We start from the raw sequence: 17,627 nt of genomic DNA, 5'->3' as shown, positions 1-17,627 counted from the left end.
GGCCTGTAGTTTCCTTTTTTGGAACTCATCAGAGATATTTTTCTTGTGGACACTTAAGTTGGTTCCAACTCTAGGCCATTTTAAGTAGAGCTGTGAAAAACATGGGAGTGCAGGTATCCCTTCAATATGATGATTTCCATTCCTTTGGGTATATAACCAGCAGTGGGATTGCTGGATCATGTGAAAATTCTATCTGTAGTTGTTTGAGGAACCTGCATACTGTTTTCCATAATGGTTGCATTGATGTGCTTTTTTCATGTGTCTGTTGGCTATTCATATATCTTCCTTTGACAAATTCCTATTCAGCTGCTTTGCCCATAATTTAATTGGGTTACTCGTTTTTTTTTACTGCTAAGTTGTTTTTGTTTCTTGTATATTCTGAATATTAATCCCTTGTCAGATGCATAGTGTACAAATATTTTCCCCCATTTTGTAGGTTGTCTTTTCACTCTGTTAACTGTTCTTTTGCTACGCAGAAGTTTTTTTAGTTTAATATAATCCAATTTGTTTATTTTTTCTTTTGTTGCCTTGTTTTTGAGGTCTTGTTGGTAAAGTCCTTGAACAGTCCTACTTCCTGAAGTGTTTCCCCTACATTTTCCTGTAGTTGTTTTATGGTTTGGGGTCTTATATTTAATTCTTTAATACATTTTGAGTTGATTTGGGTATATGGAGAGAGGTATAGGTCTAGTTTCATTCTTCTACACATGGATGTCCAGTTTTCCCAGCACCACTTATTGAAGAGTCAGTCCTTTCCCCAATGTATGCTCCTGTTACCCTTGTCAAATATTAGTTGGCTGTAAAGTATGTGGGTTGATTTCTGGGTTCTCTATTCTGTTCCATTGGTTCAAGTGTCTGTTTTTAAGTCAGTACCATGCTGTTTTCATTACTATAGCTTTGTAGTATAATTTGGAGTCAGGTAGTGTAATGTATCTGGCTTTATTTTTTTGCTCAAGATTTCTTTGGCTATTTGGGGTCTTTTGTTGTTCCATATAAATGTTGGGATTCTCTTTTTAAAAAATTTCTGTGAAGAATGTCATTGGTATATTGATGGGGATTGCACTGAATCTGTAGATCCCTTGGCTACTATGAACATTTTCCCAATGTTAATTCTTCCAATCCAAGAGTGTGGAATGTCTTTCCATCTTTTTATATCCTCTTTAATTTCTTTTATCAGTGATTTGTAGTTCTCGTTGTAGTGATCTTTCACCGCCTTGGTTAAATTGATTCCTAGGTATTTTATTTTTTTGGTGACAGTTGTAAATGGGCTGATTTTTTTTTTTTGCATGTTGATTTTGTATCCTACAACTTTATTTATTTATTTTTTTCCTTTTTGTCTTTTTCGTGTCCGGCAACGGATCGCAACCCTCAGTGTCGCACCCGTACCGGACTGGGACCGGCAACGGGATCGCAACCCTCGGCGTCGCGCCCGCACCTCGCTCAGCCAGTGAGCGGGAACCGGTCTGTATGTGGGATCCGAACCCTCGGCGGGAGCGCCACTGCACTCCCAAGCGGCGCACTATAGCAGTGCGCCACCGGGCCGGCCCGTATCCTACAACTTTACCGAAATTGTTTATCAACTCTAAGATTTATTTTTTTTTTTAGCATCTTTAGGCTTTTCTATATATGGGATCATGTTATCTGCCAAAAAGGACAGGTTGATTTCATCTTTTCCAATCTGGATGCCCTTTATTTTTTTCTTTTGCCTGATTGCTCTGGCTAGTACTTCCAATACTATGTTAAATAGGAGTGGTGGGAGTGAGCATCCTTGTCCTGTTCCTGTTCTTAAAGGAAAAGCTTTCAGCTTCCCCATTCAGGATGATATTGGAGGTGGGTTTGTCATATATGGCTTTTATTGTGTTGAGATACTTTCCTTCCATACCTAATTTGCCAAGAGTCTTTGTCAGGAAAGGATGTTGAATTATATAAAATGCTTTTTTTGTGTGTATTGAGATAATTATATGAGTTTTGTCTTCAATTTTGTTGATGTGGTGTATCACATTTATTGACTTGCATATGTTGAACCATCCTTGCGTTCCTGGGATGAATCCCATTTGATCATGGTGTATAATTTTTTAATGTGTTGTATTCTGTTTGCGAATATTTTGTTGAGGATTTTTACATCTATGTTCATCAAAAATATTGGCCTGTAGTTTCCTTTTTTAGAACTCATCAGAGATATTGGTCTGTAGTTTTCTTTTGTTGTCATATCTTTGTCTGGTTTTGGTATCAGGGTGTTGCTGGCTTCATAGTATGAGTTTGTGAGAATGGCCTCTATTTCAAGTTTTTTGGAATAGTTTGTAGAGAATTCATATTAATTCTTCTTTAAAGGTTTGGTAGGATTCAGCAGTAAAGCCATCTGGTCCTGGGCTTTTCTTTGTTGGGAAGCTGCTGATGACTGCATCAATCTTATTGTTTGCCAATTGGTCTGTTTGGGTTTTCTGTTTCTTCTTAGTTCAGTCTTGATAGTTTGTGTCCAGAAATTTATCCATTTTCTCCAAATTTATCCATTTCCTCTAGGTTTTCAAATTTGTTGGCATATAGTTGTTTATAATAGTTTCTGATGATTTTTTGTATTTTTGTGGCATTGGTTGTAATGTCTCCTTTTTCATTTCTGATTTTTGTTATTTAGGTCTTTTTTTTTTTTTTTACTTAGCCTAGTTAATGCTTTGTCTATTTTGTTTATCTTCTCAAAAAATCAACTTTTTGTTTCATTGATCTTTTGTATCTTTTTTGGGTTCTCTATTTCATTTAATTCTGCTCTTGTCTTAATTATTTCTTCCCATCTGCCAATTTGGGGTTTGTATTTTTCTTGTTTTTCTAGTTCTTTGAGGTGTAGCATTAGGTTGCTTATTTGAAATATTTTTATTCTTTAGATGTAAGCATTTATTGCAATAAACATTCCTTTTAGTAGGGCTTTTGCTGTGTCCCACAGGTTTTAGTGTGATGTGTCTTTATTTTCATTAGTTTCAAGAAATTTTGTGATGTCCTGTTTAATTTTTTCTTGGTCTATAGGTTGTTCAGGAGCGTGGTGTTTTCATTTCCATGTGTTTGTATAGTTTCCAAAGTTTTGCTTGTTCTTGATTTCTAGTTTTAATCCATTGTGGTCTGAGAAGAAACTTGAAATTATTTCAGTTTTTAAAAACTTGTTGAGACTTGATTTTTGACCCAGTATGTGGTCTATCCTGGAGAATATTCCATGTGCTGATGAGAAGAACATATATTCTGTAGTTGTTGGATGAAATGTTTTGTATATATCTGCCAAATCCAAATGGTCTAAAGTGTAATTTTTTTTTTTTTTTAAAAGATGACCGGTAAGGGTATCTTAACCCTTGACTTGGTGTTGTCAGCACCATGCTCAGCCAGTGAGCCAACCGGCCATCCCTATACGGGATCCGAACCCGGGGCCTTGGTGTTATCAGCACCGCACTCTCCCGAGTGAGCCACGGGCCGGCCCCTAAAGTGTAATTTTAATTCTGTGTTTCTCTGTTGATTTGTTGCTAGATGATCCGTCCATTGCTGAGAGAGGGATGTTCCAGTTCCCAGCTATTATCATATTGGGGTCTATCTCTTTCTTTAGGTGTAATAGTGTTTGCTTTATATGTCTGTGTTCTCTGGTATTGGGTGCATATATCTTTATGATTGTTATGTCTTCTTGCTGGATAGATCCCATTATCATTATATTATGGCTTTCTTTGTCTGTTTTTATGGTTTTTGGGTTAAAGTCTATTTTATCCGATATGAGAATAGCTGCTCCTCCCTGTTTTTGGTTTCCATTTGTGTGGTATACCTTTTTCCATCCCATCACTATTAGTCTGTGTGTGTCTTTACAGGCCAGGCAAGTCTCTTGTAGACAGGATATAGTTGGGTCTAGCTTTTTAATCCAGTTAGTCTGTGTCTTTTGAATTTAACCCATTTACATTTAGGGTTGTTATTAAAATGTATTGTCTTACTCATGGCATTTAATTGCCTTTTGTATGGTTTATTTAAATATTTTTGTTCCTTTCTTTTCCTTCTGTGTTTATATCTGTGTTTGTTTTTTGAGGTAGTATGGTATAGCTTCTTTGTCTTTCTCATTTGCACATGTTTTCCCAGTGGTGTTTCTTTTTTCTTTTGTATCGATGTGGTGATTATTGTTTTTTGGGTTCCAGGTGCAGGACTCTCAAAGATTTCTTGTAGAGCTGGTCACATAGTGTAGACCTGGTCATGTACTCCTGCAGCTTTTTTTTTATTTGGGAAATGCACTATTTCCCCTTTATTTCTGAAGGATAGCCTTCAGGGATAGCCTTGCTAGATACGGTATTCTTGACTGGCAGGTGGGTTTTTTTTTTTTTTTTTTTAAAGATGACCGGTAAGGGGATCTCAACCCTTGGCTTGGTGTTGTCAGCACCACGCTCAGCCAGTGAGCAAACCGGCCATCCCTATATAGGATCCGAACCCGTGGCCTTGGTGTTATCAGCACCGCACTCTACCGAGTGAGCCACTGGCCAGCCTGGCAGGTGGGTTTTTTAAAAATTTTGTTTTTAGTACATTGAATCATCTTGTTCTCTTCTGGCCTGTTGGGTTTCTGCTGAGATGTCTGCTGTTAGTCTGATGAGGACTACCTTATAGGAGACTTGGCACTTTTTTCCTGCTGTCTTTAGGATTCTGTCTTTGCCTCTGAATTTTGACAGTTTGGCTACAATGTGTCTGAGAGAGAACCTTTTTGGATTGAATCTGTTGGGGGTCTTTGAGCTGCTTAGTTCTGGAAGTCTGTATCTCTACCCATACCTGGGAAGTTTTCCACTATTTATTTCACTGAATATGTTTTCAGTCTTTTTTCTTTTCTCCTCCCCTTCTGGAACACCCATGATTCAGATATTTCTGGGCTTAAGATCGTCTGATAGGCTCTCATAGATTGTTTTTTTTTCTTTTGTCTGCATGGGTTATTTCAAAAAGACTGTCTTCAAGATCAGAAATTCTTTTTTCTTCTTGCTGTAAACTGCTGCTCACACTCTCAATTGTAGTTTTTATTTCTTTCAAGGAGTTTTGCAACATTCTTTTTAATGGTGTTTATCTCTTTGTAAATTTCCTTCTTCAAATCGTGGCTTAGGGCTGGCCAGTGACACTTGGGAGAGTGTGGTGCTGATAGCACCAGGGCCATGGGTTAGGATCCCTATATAGGGATGGCTGGTTGGCTCACTTGGGAGAGTGTGGTGCTGACAACACCAAGTCAAGTGTTAAGATCCTCTTACCAGTCATTTTATAAAAGAAAAAAAAAATCCTGGATTGTTTTTTCCATCTAGTTGTGTTGTCTGAGTCTTCTCGGATCTGAGTTTAAGATTGTTACTTGGAATTTCTTTTCAGACATTTTAATAGTTTCCTGTGTGGGGTCAGTTATTTGAGAATTATAGTATTCCTTTGGTGGTGTCATATTTTCTTATCTTTTCATATTTCTCATATTCCTATGTTCATGTCTGGTCATTTGGGGGAGTGGTTGCTTCTTCTATTACTCTCGGTGACTATTGAGAAGAGAGACTCCCTCCTTTAGATTTGTTATATATTGCCTTTGGATGGGGTGCTTTTGTTTTGGTTCTGGGTAGACTCAGCTGTCTCATTAGTTCTATGTAGGCTCAGTGGTTTCAAGTAGAGTTGGTAGTTCCGGTGGGCACAGGCAGCTACATCTGTTGCTGGGGCAGTGTGGGTAGGTGGAGTGGCTGGGGCCATGCAGGCAGCTGGATGGTTGGGCTTACATGCAGGTTGGGCTGTGTGGGTGGCTGTGGTAGCTGGGACCCCACTGGTGGCTGGATGTCTGGGGCCACACAGCGTCTGGAGTGGTGTGGGTTGGCCAGATGGCTGGGCCCATGTGTGGAGATGGGGCTGTGAGAACATCTGGGGCAGCTAGGGCTGCATGGCACTTAGACAGCAGAGCCCACATAGTATGGTGGGGTTTGTATGGGCAGCCAGGTGACTGGGCCCATGTTGGCAGGTGGAGCTGTGTGGGCGGCCTGGCGGTTGGGACTGTGTGTGTGTTTGGGTCCATGTGTGCGATTGAGGTGGCTAGGGCTGCATGGTCAGCTAGAGGGCTGGGTGTACGTGAGTGGGTGGGGCAGCATGCCTGGCTGGTCAGTTGGGCCCAGGTGGACCATGCAGGTGGCTGGGCAGGGTTATGTGGGTGGCATGGGGTGTGCTGTGTAGGATGAACTGCTGTGCAGGGAGAATGCCATGGCTCTGGGACTAGACAGTGGCATAGGCGACTACAGTGGTGGTGAAGGCAGGCTGGGGTAGGAGCAGGAGGAGGGTTATTGTTGGGAAGTGTTCATGTCTGAGCAGATTCTTTTCACCACAAGGGAAAATTCTTCCTGGCTGATCCTGGTGTTGGAGATGTGGTGATGGCTGAATCTCTGTACCTCTTTCTCTTCCCTACACCACCCTGCTTGGTTTTTGTGCTCCACAGGGTCCTCACCTGGCTCTTACTACCTTCCCACGCACTCCCACCAATGATCTCCCCTGTACTTAGCTGTCCATTTCTTGCTCTTGTCCTTTTTTTGTGGGAGGATTGTGTGTTGGGTACTTCAAGTCTTCCATCTTGCCCCACCTTTCCTGCCTATAAAATATTCTTGAGCATTGTCCTAGAATGCTCTTATGTTACAGTTTGATACTTTTGGTTCTTTTAACCTTTGTTATAAGGTATCAGCCCACTGTTTAGTGTAGAACTAATTTTGCCTCTCTGCTTGAGGCAAGATTATTCTGAATGCTCTACCCGTTGCTTTGTGAATTATGAGTTTCCCCACTGTTGCTGGTGTGAACAGCTGTGAGAACCTGCAGATTGTTTCTTTTTTTTTTTTTTGTCTCTTTTTTCGTGTCTGGCAACGGATTGCAACCCTCAGTGTCACGCCCGGACCGGGACCGGCAACGGGATCGCAACCCTCGGTGTTGCACCCGCCCCTTGCTCAGCCAGTGAGCGGGAACCGGTCTGTATGTGGGATCCGAACCCTCGGCGGGAGCGCCGCCGCACTCCCAAGCGGCGCACTGTAGCAGTGCCCCACCGGGCCGGCCCTGCAGATTGTTTCTTCTAATGGTTTTAGGTGGGTTTCCTCTATTCCCTCCTTACCTGGGGTAGTTTACTGACACACATGCACTGATTGGTACTCTGCTGAATACTTGAGGAAGACTCTGCTGATCTCTTGAGTTCCCTGTTTGTGTACTTCTTTCTTCTCTGGTACTCTGTCCTGTGAACTCCAGCTGTCTTGTTATTCCCTGATTCCCACTGGATACCTTCTGTGTTTTCTCTTCTAGTGCTATGGCTGGAAACTCTCAAGACAGTAAGCTAGGGCAGTTGTATGGCGCACTGGCTCACTTTATTTGTATTCTTTCAGCAGTTAATGTCTTTCAGTGCCTGATGGGTGGTGTCTTGAAAACCATCATTTCATAGATTTGGTCTTTTTTTCATTTAGTTAAAATTTTTTTTTTTTGGTGGGAAGTTAAATTTATGTCTGTTGCTCCATCTTGGCTAGAAGTGGAAGTTGTTATATAGAGTTTATTTTTTTGTTTGTTTCTTTTTCCTTTCTGTTTCTCTGTACATCTTTTTTCCCCCCTTTGGTCCTAGACTGGATGTTTGACCATGCTCCAAATTTGTTTCCTTTGTTGTTATAAACTCTTAAGATGGCCTTTTCCTCCCAGGGTTTTTGTTAATAACCTTTTCCTTCCTATTGGTCTGCATTAATTCTTTTCTGTACCTTCTGAGAGGCGATACTCTTAGCAAGACATTCAAGAATTTTTATCAGATGCTCTGTATTTAGAGAATGTGCCAATAGATATTTAGTTAGCTAAAGGTCATAATCACATTCATAGTGTGGCTTTGTACTGGTTTGTGATTTATGTTAAAGTGTGTTCCCGCATCTCATTGGTAGTCTGTATGTACTCCCACAACAATAGCATTCCTTTCTCCTGTTTTTTCCTTTTTCTTTCTCTCTCTCTCTCTTTTTTTTTTCAGGTTCACTTGGTGATAGATGGTGCTATTGCCTCAAATCTTCTGCTTGATCTGTCCTTCCTCCCTTTCTTTTTCTCAAGGTATATTTTTCCATTGTTGAATTTGCATCATGATTTCCATCGTACAGTATGTCTCTAGTACACTTGAGATTTGGTTTACGTACTATTTAAAACTTTATATTTTGTGTTTATCACCAGTAATTTTTAGCATTTTTATTGTAAAACAAAACTGATACAGAAAATCATACTTATCATGTAGCTTAATGAGTCATAGGCAAACATCCTTGTAACCACCACTCAGGTGAAGAAATAGACCTTTATCAGCCACTCCAAAGGGCCTTTCCATGGACCTCTCTTCCCATAAGTAACCACTATCCTAACTTTTATCATAATCACTTTCTTGCATTTCTTTATTATCACTAGTGTTTTAAAGACATTGCTATTGTGTATTTTTTAAAGCCCTTCTTCCATGTCTTCTACTTACTATTAATGTGTACTTCTTCCAGTTTTGTTTTTATTGCTCACGTACACCTTTTGTCACTTATGGTATCTGATACCTTATTTTTCCTTGGTATCTTCATTATCTTCAAATTTCAACTTAAATTCCTCTCATCAAATACTTATTTTTTGATTTTGAAAGATTGGACCATACAGAAATTAGTCAAAAACAAAACAAAACAAAACAAAACAACAAAAACCTCACAAAAAACAAAACACCTCCAAAACACCCAAATCTTGATTTTGACAACAATTATGTGTCCTGCTGTATACAGTTTTTGTAACCAACTTTCTCTACCAAATAAACTCGAAGATGAAAGGAAAACGTCATATATATCCCTACTAGAGACATATTCCAGATAAGTTTTTGCCGTATAATTTGTTACCTTGTAAAATATCACAAATTAGTTAGTTGTCAGGTTTGGAGAATCTTATAGAGGCTTTTAGTAATATCTCAGATATGTAGACCAGAAAAATGATTAGGCTGTTCTATTTGTACATATCAGTGACTCTGTGTGCTCTAAGGTGGTGTACTCTCTAATGTAGTGTACTCTCTAAGGTAGCAATCATGGGAAGTCTTTACTGCCAGTATATCTTTTTGCTATTTAAGATTCATGGTGCTGATTCTTCATGGAGTCTGGGTTCTTTGTGGAAGGAGTCTCAGACATGTGCATCTTTGGTAGTGCAGATTTTCGTCTCAGTCTTTTTCTTCTTTCAGCTTTCCATTTACCAAGGTCCTGACAGTTTCCTTGCCCTTCATCTCCTTGGAATATATTTTTTTCTTTTCTTTCTTTCTGACTTGAATTTTTGCCTACTATGCCTGTGAACTCTTCATCCTCCCTTAAATCTTAGGTAGTAGAAAGAAAGAGATTGCCAATGCTCTTTCTTTCCTTCTGGTAGCATGGAGGACCTACTCATGTTCTGCCTACTATGCCTGTGAACTCTTCATCCTCCCTTAAATCTTAGGTAGTAGAAAGAAAGAGACAGATTGCCAATGCTCTTTCTTTCCTTCTGGTAGCATGGAGGACCTACTCATGTTTGCAGCACTGGTAATTGGTGGATACTTCAGATTGGAATGCACATGGCACATAGGATATTGGAACAGTTTTGTCAGCATCTGTATATGATGCGCCTTAAGTTGATTGCCTTTTTCATTGTGTACTCTTTGGACAAATAAAACTTGTCAGAGCAGATCTTTCAGTTTCAACCCCAGAGTAGCGGAAGAATCTTGATCAAGTCACTTAACTTCCTTAACAGTTTTCTCAATTACAAGATGTGAATGATAATTATTATTTGAGTTGTGAGTGTCAAATATGATAATGTAGAAATATTTTTGTAAAGTAATATATAATAAAAACCTCACAGAGCAGATTACAGCATTTGAACATTTCTTTTTATTTTGCATTAGAGATCATGAATAAAACCAGAGTAAAACCTCTTCTATAAAAATGTTATCTGAAAAGAAATTCCTGACATCATAATGTTCCATGTACCAAAATAATTTCTCATACCAAATAAGCTTGGAGATAGCTTTTCAAGTTAATTATCACTGTGGAGAAACATACAAAGCAGAATGTCCTATGGCAGAATGATACTCTTCAGGAAGCAATTCATGATAGAGTCTGATGAAAACATCATCTTCATTATCATGCTATTGTATAACATCAGTTTTAATTGAACTTCTGTTTTTGTGTTTTTAACTATTTTAAGTAGCTGATACTTGTATTTTAATATACATATGTACTCAGACATTGGGCTGATGAATAGACATATGCTCTAAATAAAAAATAAGATCACTCCCTTATAGAAAAGGACTATAATGTTCAAGTGAATGATTCAAACCAAGATGGCATAAAAGGGACTAAGCTTGTGAGGAGGAATATTTAGAAGTTCAGATGCGAGAGTAATTAAGAGTTTTTGTTTAAAGGCCAAATGGTTAAATAGCTGCTGCATTGGTTTATAAAGACATTTGAAAGTTGGTTTTTAGTTCTGAAGCAGCATTATTTTCTGCATCTAAGCAAGTTCAGAAACTGTTAATTTTCCTCTAGAGAAGACATGTGGAAAATTTTTGACAGTTTCTTGAGGCAATAACAGTTGAGATTTAATGGAAGGTGTCAGGAAATCTGAAACTCACTCCTTCCTTTAATAAATATGTAGTCTTGAGTAAAGTCACTGAACAGCTCTTGCCTCAGTTTATTCTATCATGGAGATGGAGATAATAAGATCTGTTCTGACTCATTCAGGGCGGCTGTGAGGATTTGGGTTGTTATGTTTTTGGCATCTGGCCTGTATGGGGATCCAAACTCTTGACCTTGGTATTATCAACACCACAATCTCCCAGGTGAGCTCACTGGCTAGCCCTGCTGTGAGGATTTGAGTGAGATCAGAGTACTTTGAAAGAGGTGCTATTCAGTTAAAACTGTTACTGTTAAGTTATTTTATATTTGAAGTGTATTATGTACTGATGCAAATAGTATTTTTTTCTGCGCCATTACGTCTTATAGAATATAAGACTTCATAAGGTTTAGGAACTGTTAAATTTATTCACTTCATTCTATCTGCCATTTCTGGCAGAATTATTAATTTGTATCAGTTAACATAACACCCTGAAATTAGAAAGGTAAACATGACTTTTCTAAAGACAGTACAAATTTGGTTTATAATTGTGAAGTTTTGTACATGTAATTTGTCCCTCAAAAAGTGCTGAAGAGTTGAGGATCACAGAACATGGGATGAATGCAGCTTTGCGTTTTTGTAGGGTACCTACTACTTTAATACTTTTTAGATATTTTCCCAGCTAAACCACTTAGGAAATTTTCAGTTTATAAAAAAGAGACTAGGAAACACTTGACCAACAAATATATGGAAAGAAAGAGTTGCTTAATGTGCTTAAGTAAGGTAGAGTGTTTCATTTGAGTCTATAGGGTTCACTTAACTTCATTAAGGTTCCAGAATCTCTTTAGTGTTAATGGTATCACAGAACCTTAGATTGCATTGTTAATGATAACAAGATTTTCTTGGTAAATGAGCGACCCATTTTCTAGTATGAGGAGTATGAAATTTTTGATTATTCTAATAGCTCAGTCTTAATTAAAATTATGCTAATGTGTTGTTTTTGTATATATGTTTGATGCATTTGTCACAAAACCCTGAGATTTTTTTCCAATAAAATCTTTATTGAATACATTTTTTGGGTATATTTGAGGCTTATAACATGATGTTATCGGATACATATAGATGGTAAAATGGTTACTCTGGTGAAGTGGTGAAGTATCTTCTTCCAGAAGTTGTTCTATATATTTCACATGGATATAAAGACAGAGAAATTTTTTAAAGTGTGAATATCATCATACTATGTAGGATTGGTGTTTTTTATGTGTACAACTGCCTGTTTGCCCATCCGTTTAATCTGCTTCATTCTTTCTTAACTCCTGATTAGTATTTCCCAAAAAATGTATATCCCAGGATATATTTGATCATTTCCCTATTTTTGGATACTTAGACTCATATCCTCCCTTCCTTCTCTCATGTCTCCCTCCCTTCCCTCTGATATTATAAATACTTCCACTGTGAATATTCTTATGCATATGTTTGTACACATGTGTGAATATATCTATATGCTTTAAAAATTTTCGTCTATATACAACCAATATAGAATTGCCTCCCACTCTTCTCCAACTCATCTTATCCCCAGTCTTTGCCTTCTGCTTACATGCTGGTCTGGTGCTTAACAACCATTTCAGGGAAGGCCATTTAGGTTTTTGAACTTAGAACTTCCCTGGTGATCTTGATTACTAGAAGAACTCTTTCCTGATATAAGTCCATTTGCGATTGATTAACATAAATACACAGGAGAGGCAGGTAAAAGTAATGTGGAAGCTTTACAGTTTAGTGGCTAAGAGCAGTTTTCCTGGTGTCAGACACCCTGGATTTCATCCTCAGTACCACTCCTTACTATTTGTGTCCCTGACCTTGGGCAAGTTATTTAACCCCTTTCAGTTTTCTTATTCACACAAATGGGCTCATCTTCCTAATGATGTAGTAGAATATAGTTATAGAATCTGTGGATTAGGGTTATTGTAAGGATTATTATAACATGCAGAGTTTTGGGTACATAAGTGTTCCCTAAATGTTAGCCAAAAACAGGAGGATACATGTCCATTTACATTTATGAATGATGGAGTGATGGGCCCTGGTGGTGCTTGTTTTGCATTGTTGGCTCATGCTATTCTGAAGCTATGTGATTATATTAATAAAAGGTCTACATCCACCATAAATAGACCAAACAGACTATTCCAAACTTGTATATGTCAAAAGTATTTAGGTCTAGAAGTGACTATTTATTTTCCTTTTACTTATTTTCATAATTAAAATTTTTTAAAATGGCTTGAAATGGGTCCCAGGAATGGAATCTTAATTTATAACATTATGCCTATATAAAATTAAGCTTAGGGCCGGCCTGTGGCTCACTCTGGAGAGTGCGGTGCTGATAACACCAAGGCCCCGGGTTTGGATCCCAAATAGGGATGGCCGGTTCGCTCACTGGCTGAGCGTGGTGCTGACAACACCAAGTCAAGGGTTAAGATCCCCTTACCGGTCATCTTTAAAAAAAAAAAAAAAATTAAGGTTAGCTATAAATGTTTAAACTTAATGAGGAATTAACTTAAGTGTCTCCTGTATTCTCATAGGACTTTTTTCAAGGATCATGTCTTAAATCATTTTCATGTACTTCTAGTCTGTTACGTCTTTTATGTATAGAAGTACTCAGTAAATATTTGTGAAATTGAACTAGTTTACACTAGTTATTCCTAGAAGTCTTCATCACTACTCTTTAAAATTGTCATATTATTCCTTTTTTTATGCCACTGTCTTACAAAACACGCCAAAATGATCTTATAGTTAAAATGTGCTATTATGGGAATAGTTAGAAAGCATTGATTCCTTACTGTATTTCATTTGTTCTTATTCTTGGATATTTTCAGGTCCATTTTCAGTTTGAACCCAGTATTTTCCTTAATATTCATTATAAGCATAAATTTAAAGTGTAATTTATATATTGAACGCATAGCAAGTATTCTGACATTTGTTTATGGAGAAGATCAAGATTATGATTATCACTAATCCGGAAAATGAACTTTCATATATGACAAAGCAAACTTCCTTCCAGTTTATGTTTGTTTGAAGTGCTCTTAAGTCTGAGTGGTATTTTTTTTTTTTTTTTGTCTTTTTGTCTTTTTCCGTGTCCGGCAACGGATTGCAACCCTCAGTGTTGCCCCCGTACCGGATCGGGGACCAGCAACGGGATCGCAACCCTCGGCGTTGCTCCCGCGCCTCGCTCAGCCAGTGAGCGGGAACCGGTCTGTATGTGGGATCCGAACCCTCGGGTGGGAGCGCCGCCGCGCTTCCCAAGCGGCGTACTATCCAGTGCGCCACCGGGCCGGCCCCTGAGTGGTATTTTTTAAATAATGCATTTATATGTGAAATAATCAGAAACTTGGCCAGGTAGTATAAGAAAACATCTCTTAATACTTTTAACAAATGTTGAAATAGAACTGATAAAAATGGTGTGATTAGTCTTATTTTTATTTTTCCAGATTATATACGAACAGGAAGGAGTATGTATTCACTCATCTTTTGGAAAGACCAGTGACCAAGACAGCTTGATTTCAGGAATATTGCGTGTTTTAGAGAAGGTAAGTTTCTAGTAAGTGATTTTATTTAATAATAATTTATGGTAGTGGCTCATCTTTGGGACATCATCAGAAGGTTTAAATATCATGTATAAAGTACAGTTATGTAATTGAACATCTGTTGTAAATTTAACGTGGAAATGATGTTAGAAATAAAATACAGTACTTTAGATAAGCCAGTAAGATGATATGGAATATTTTAAAACTAATTATAGAGAAAGTGCAGTAGTATAAATTTTTCATAATGAAAAGCAAGCAGAATTTTAAAATATACATAACATTTGTTGTCAAAGAGTGGTTTACATGTGATAATAGCATATTTAAAATGCTAATAATTAAGGGGCCAAAATTTTATTTTGGGCTCAAGGATTAAAAAGTAAGTGGTTAATAATGTAACATGTTGCCTAATATTAAATATAATGCATAATTTCATTCTCTAGGATGCTGAAGTAATAGTGGACTGGAGACCATTGGATGATGCATTGGATTCTTCTAGTATTCTCTGTGCTGGAAAGGTATTTAAGAACAAAAATGTATGACTAAGGGAATGCCATTTTTTTGAAATTACAGGTTTATTGAAATATAATTTATATACCATAAAATTCATCCTCTTAAAGTGTACAATTCAATGATTTTTAGTATATTTACAGTTATGCACACATCACCAATACCTAATTTAAAAACATTTTCATCACCACCCAAAAAGAAACTCTACCTATTAGTAGTCGCCCCTCATTCCCACCTTCTCTCAGCCCTTGGCAGCTAGTCTACTTTCTGTCTCTAAGGATTTGCCTATTCTGGACATTTAACATAAATGGAATCATGTACTATATAGTCTTTTGTGACCGGCTTAACTCACTTTGTATCATGTTTTCAAGGTTCATCCATATTTTAGCAGGTGTTTCCTCTTTTTGCTGAATAATGTGAGGAGTCTTCAAAAAATTCAGGAAAAATATCTATTATGAAAAAACTGCATGGATTGCAAATTTTTTTTTAGCCAGAATAAACTTGTATGAACTTGTTATAATATGTCTGAACAGGATCTAGTTTGAAGCACATGAAAGATAAGACATCAGTTTGAAAAGAGCCCCTATCAAAGCAACATGAATTCTGCTAAAATTGAAGTAAGAAGAAACATCAAATTTATGGTGAAGCTTGTGTGGAAGAATGGTGAAATCATTGATGCTTTACGAAAAGTTTATGGGGACAGTGCCCCAAAGAAATAAAGAAATCAGCAGTTTACAAATGGATAACTCATTTTAAGAAGGAATGGGACAGTGTTGAAGATGAGGAAGCCCGCAGCGACAGACCGTCCATGTTAACTTTCGAGGAAAGAATTCATCTTGTTCTTGCTCTAATTTAAGACTGATGATTAACAGCAGAAACAATAGCCAACATTGTAGACATCTCAGTGGGTTCAGCTTACACAAGTCTGACTGAAAATTACAGTTGGGCAAATTTTCTGCAAAGTATTGTGTTCAGATCAGGTGTAGACAGGAGCAGAGCTTTCAATGAAAAATTTAAACAAGTGGGGTCAAGATCCTGAAGCATTTCTTTGAAGAATTGTAACAGGAAATAAAACATGGCTTTACCAGTATGATCCTGAAGACAAAGCACAATCAAATCAGTGACTACCAAGGTGGAAGTGGTCCAGTCAAAGCAAAAGCAGACCAGTCAGGAGTGAAGGTAATAATGGCAACAGCTTTTTGGGATGCTCTAGGCATTTGCTTGCTGACCTTCTGGAGGACCAAAGAATGATAATGTCTGCTTATTATGAGAGTGTTTGGAGAAAGTTAGGCAAAACTTTAGCAGAAAAATGCCTAGGAAAACTTCACCAGAGAACCCTTCTCCATCACAGCAATGCTTCTGCTATTCTTCTTATCAAATAATGGCAATTTTGCAAAAGTTTTGATGGGAAATTATGAGGCATCCATTTTACAGTCTTGATTTGGCTCCTTCTGACTTTTTGTTTTCTAATCTTACAAGATGTTTAAAGGACACCCATTTTTCTTCAGTTAATAAGGTAAAGACTGCATTGACGTGGTTAAATTCCCAGGACCCCTCAGTTCTTTAGGGATGGGCTAAATGGCTGGTATCATCGCTCACAAAAGTGTCTTGAACTTGATGAAGCTTATGCTAAGAAATGAAGTTTATATTTTTATTTTTATCTTTTAATTCCATTTTTCAATGAACTTTTTGAAGTCCTATCATATTGCATTTATGGATATACCACATTTTGTTTATGTTTGTCAGTTAGTGGACATTTGGATTATTTTTACTTTTGGGCTAATATAAATAATGCTGCTATGAACATCTGTACAAATTTTTGTGAGGACATATTTTTATTTCTCTGGAGTATACCTAGGAGTGGAATTGTTGGGTTATATAACTCTGTTTAACATTTGGGGAACTGCCACACTGTTTGGGCAGTTGCACCATTTTACAATTTAACCAGTAATAGATAAGGGTTCTGGTTTCTTCACATCCTCTTCAGCACGTGTTATTGTCTTTTTAATTTTAGTAAAAGTAGTGGGTATGAAGTCGCATTAGTTTTGTAGGGCTGCTGTAACAAAGCACTGCAAACTGGTTGGCTTAGAACAATAGAAACTTATTGTCTCACAGTTGTGGAAGCTAGAGGTCAGAAATCAGGGTGTCAGAATGTAGAGCTAGGGCTGGGTCTCAGCTCACAGACCCCTCAAGCCCATTGTCCATACTGGGTCACAAACCCTTCACATGCAGGTCTACGAGCTAGGTAACTGGAAAAAAGGTCCTTGGAGCCTCGGTTGAAGAAAGAATATTCTTTATTCAGCACACACACGTCTAAGAGCTAGGCAGTACAAAGAGAAACTCAACTGCTGCTGACAAAGTCCAAAGAGGAACTGAGCAGCTGCCAGCAAAATAAACATGCTCTATTTTTAGATGCAAGCTCTGCCCTCTAGCTGCTGCTTCACAAGCTCCAAAGAACACACACTAGCAACAAACTAAAAAGATACATGGGCACTTGCGCACTAACTCCACCTACACACAACTTGTTTACTAAGAATGTGCCGCACCACCCCCAACCAGACCTGAGGCAAGGGGGCCTGACTAAACTATTCTATTTTCCTCAGACAGCAGAATTGGTTTCTTCTGAGGCTGCGAAGGAGAAACTGTTTCTTGCCTTTCTACTAGTTTCTGGTAGCCTTGAGCAATTTTTGGTTTGTAGACGGTGTTCTTTCTGTGTCTTCACACCATCTGTACACATCTGTGTCTGTGTTAAGATCCCCTCTTTTTGTGAGGACACCAGTTGTATTGGATCACGGCCCATCCTAATAACCACATTTTAACTTGATTACCTCTGTAAGGATCTTATTTCTAAATAAGGTCCCATTCTGAAGTACTGTGGGTTAGGACTTGAACATATCTTTTGGCAGAAGGGTGGATATGTGTGGTGGATGGGAAGCACAATTCAACCTATAACCAAAGTGGTTT

The 17,627-nt window shown here is 38.0% G+C and overlaps 1 protein-coding gene across 2 annotated transcripts in view; it reads left to right on the top strand.

Annotated features, from left to right (window-relative positions):
- TBC1D15 (TBC1 domain family, member 15) overlaps window positions 1-17,627 on the top strand; it is a 64,174-nt gene that overhangs the window by 1,739 nt on the left and 44,808 nt on the right. For both annotated transcript variants that reach the window (XM_008584081.1, XM_008584082.1), the window contains exons 2-3: window positions 14,061-14,159; window positions 14,597-14,671. In XM_008584081.1, the coding sequence (XP_008582303.1) occupies window positions 14,061-14,159; window positions 14,597-14,671 (174 nt within the window). The remainder of the gene's footprint in view (window positions 1-14,060; window positions 14,160-14,596; window positions 14,672-17,627) is intronic.

The sequence above is a fragment of the Galeopterus variegatus genome, unplaced genomic scaffold (assembly GCF_000696425.1).
Source record: "Galeopterus variegatus unplaced genomic scaffold, G_variegatus-3.0.2 Scaffold3143, whole genome shotgun sequence".
NCBI lineage: Eukaryota > Metazoa > Chordata > Mammalia > Dermoptera > Cynocephalidae > Galeopterus > Galeopterus variegatus.
The sequence above is the reverse complement of the archived record's forward strand: the minus strand, read 5'-3'. Positions and strand labels throughout refer to the sequence as shown.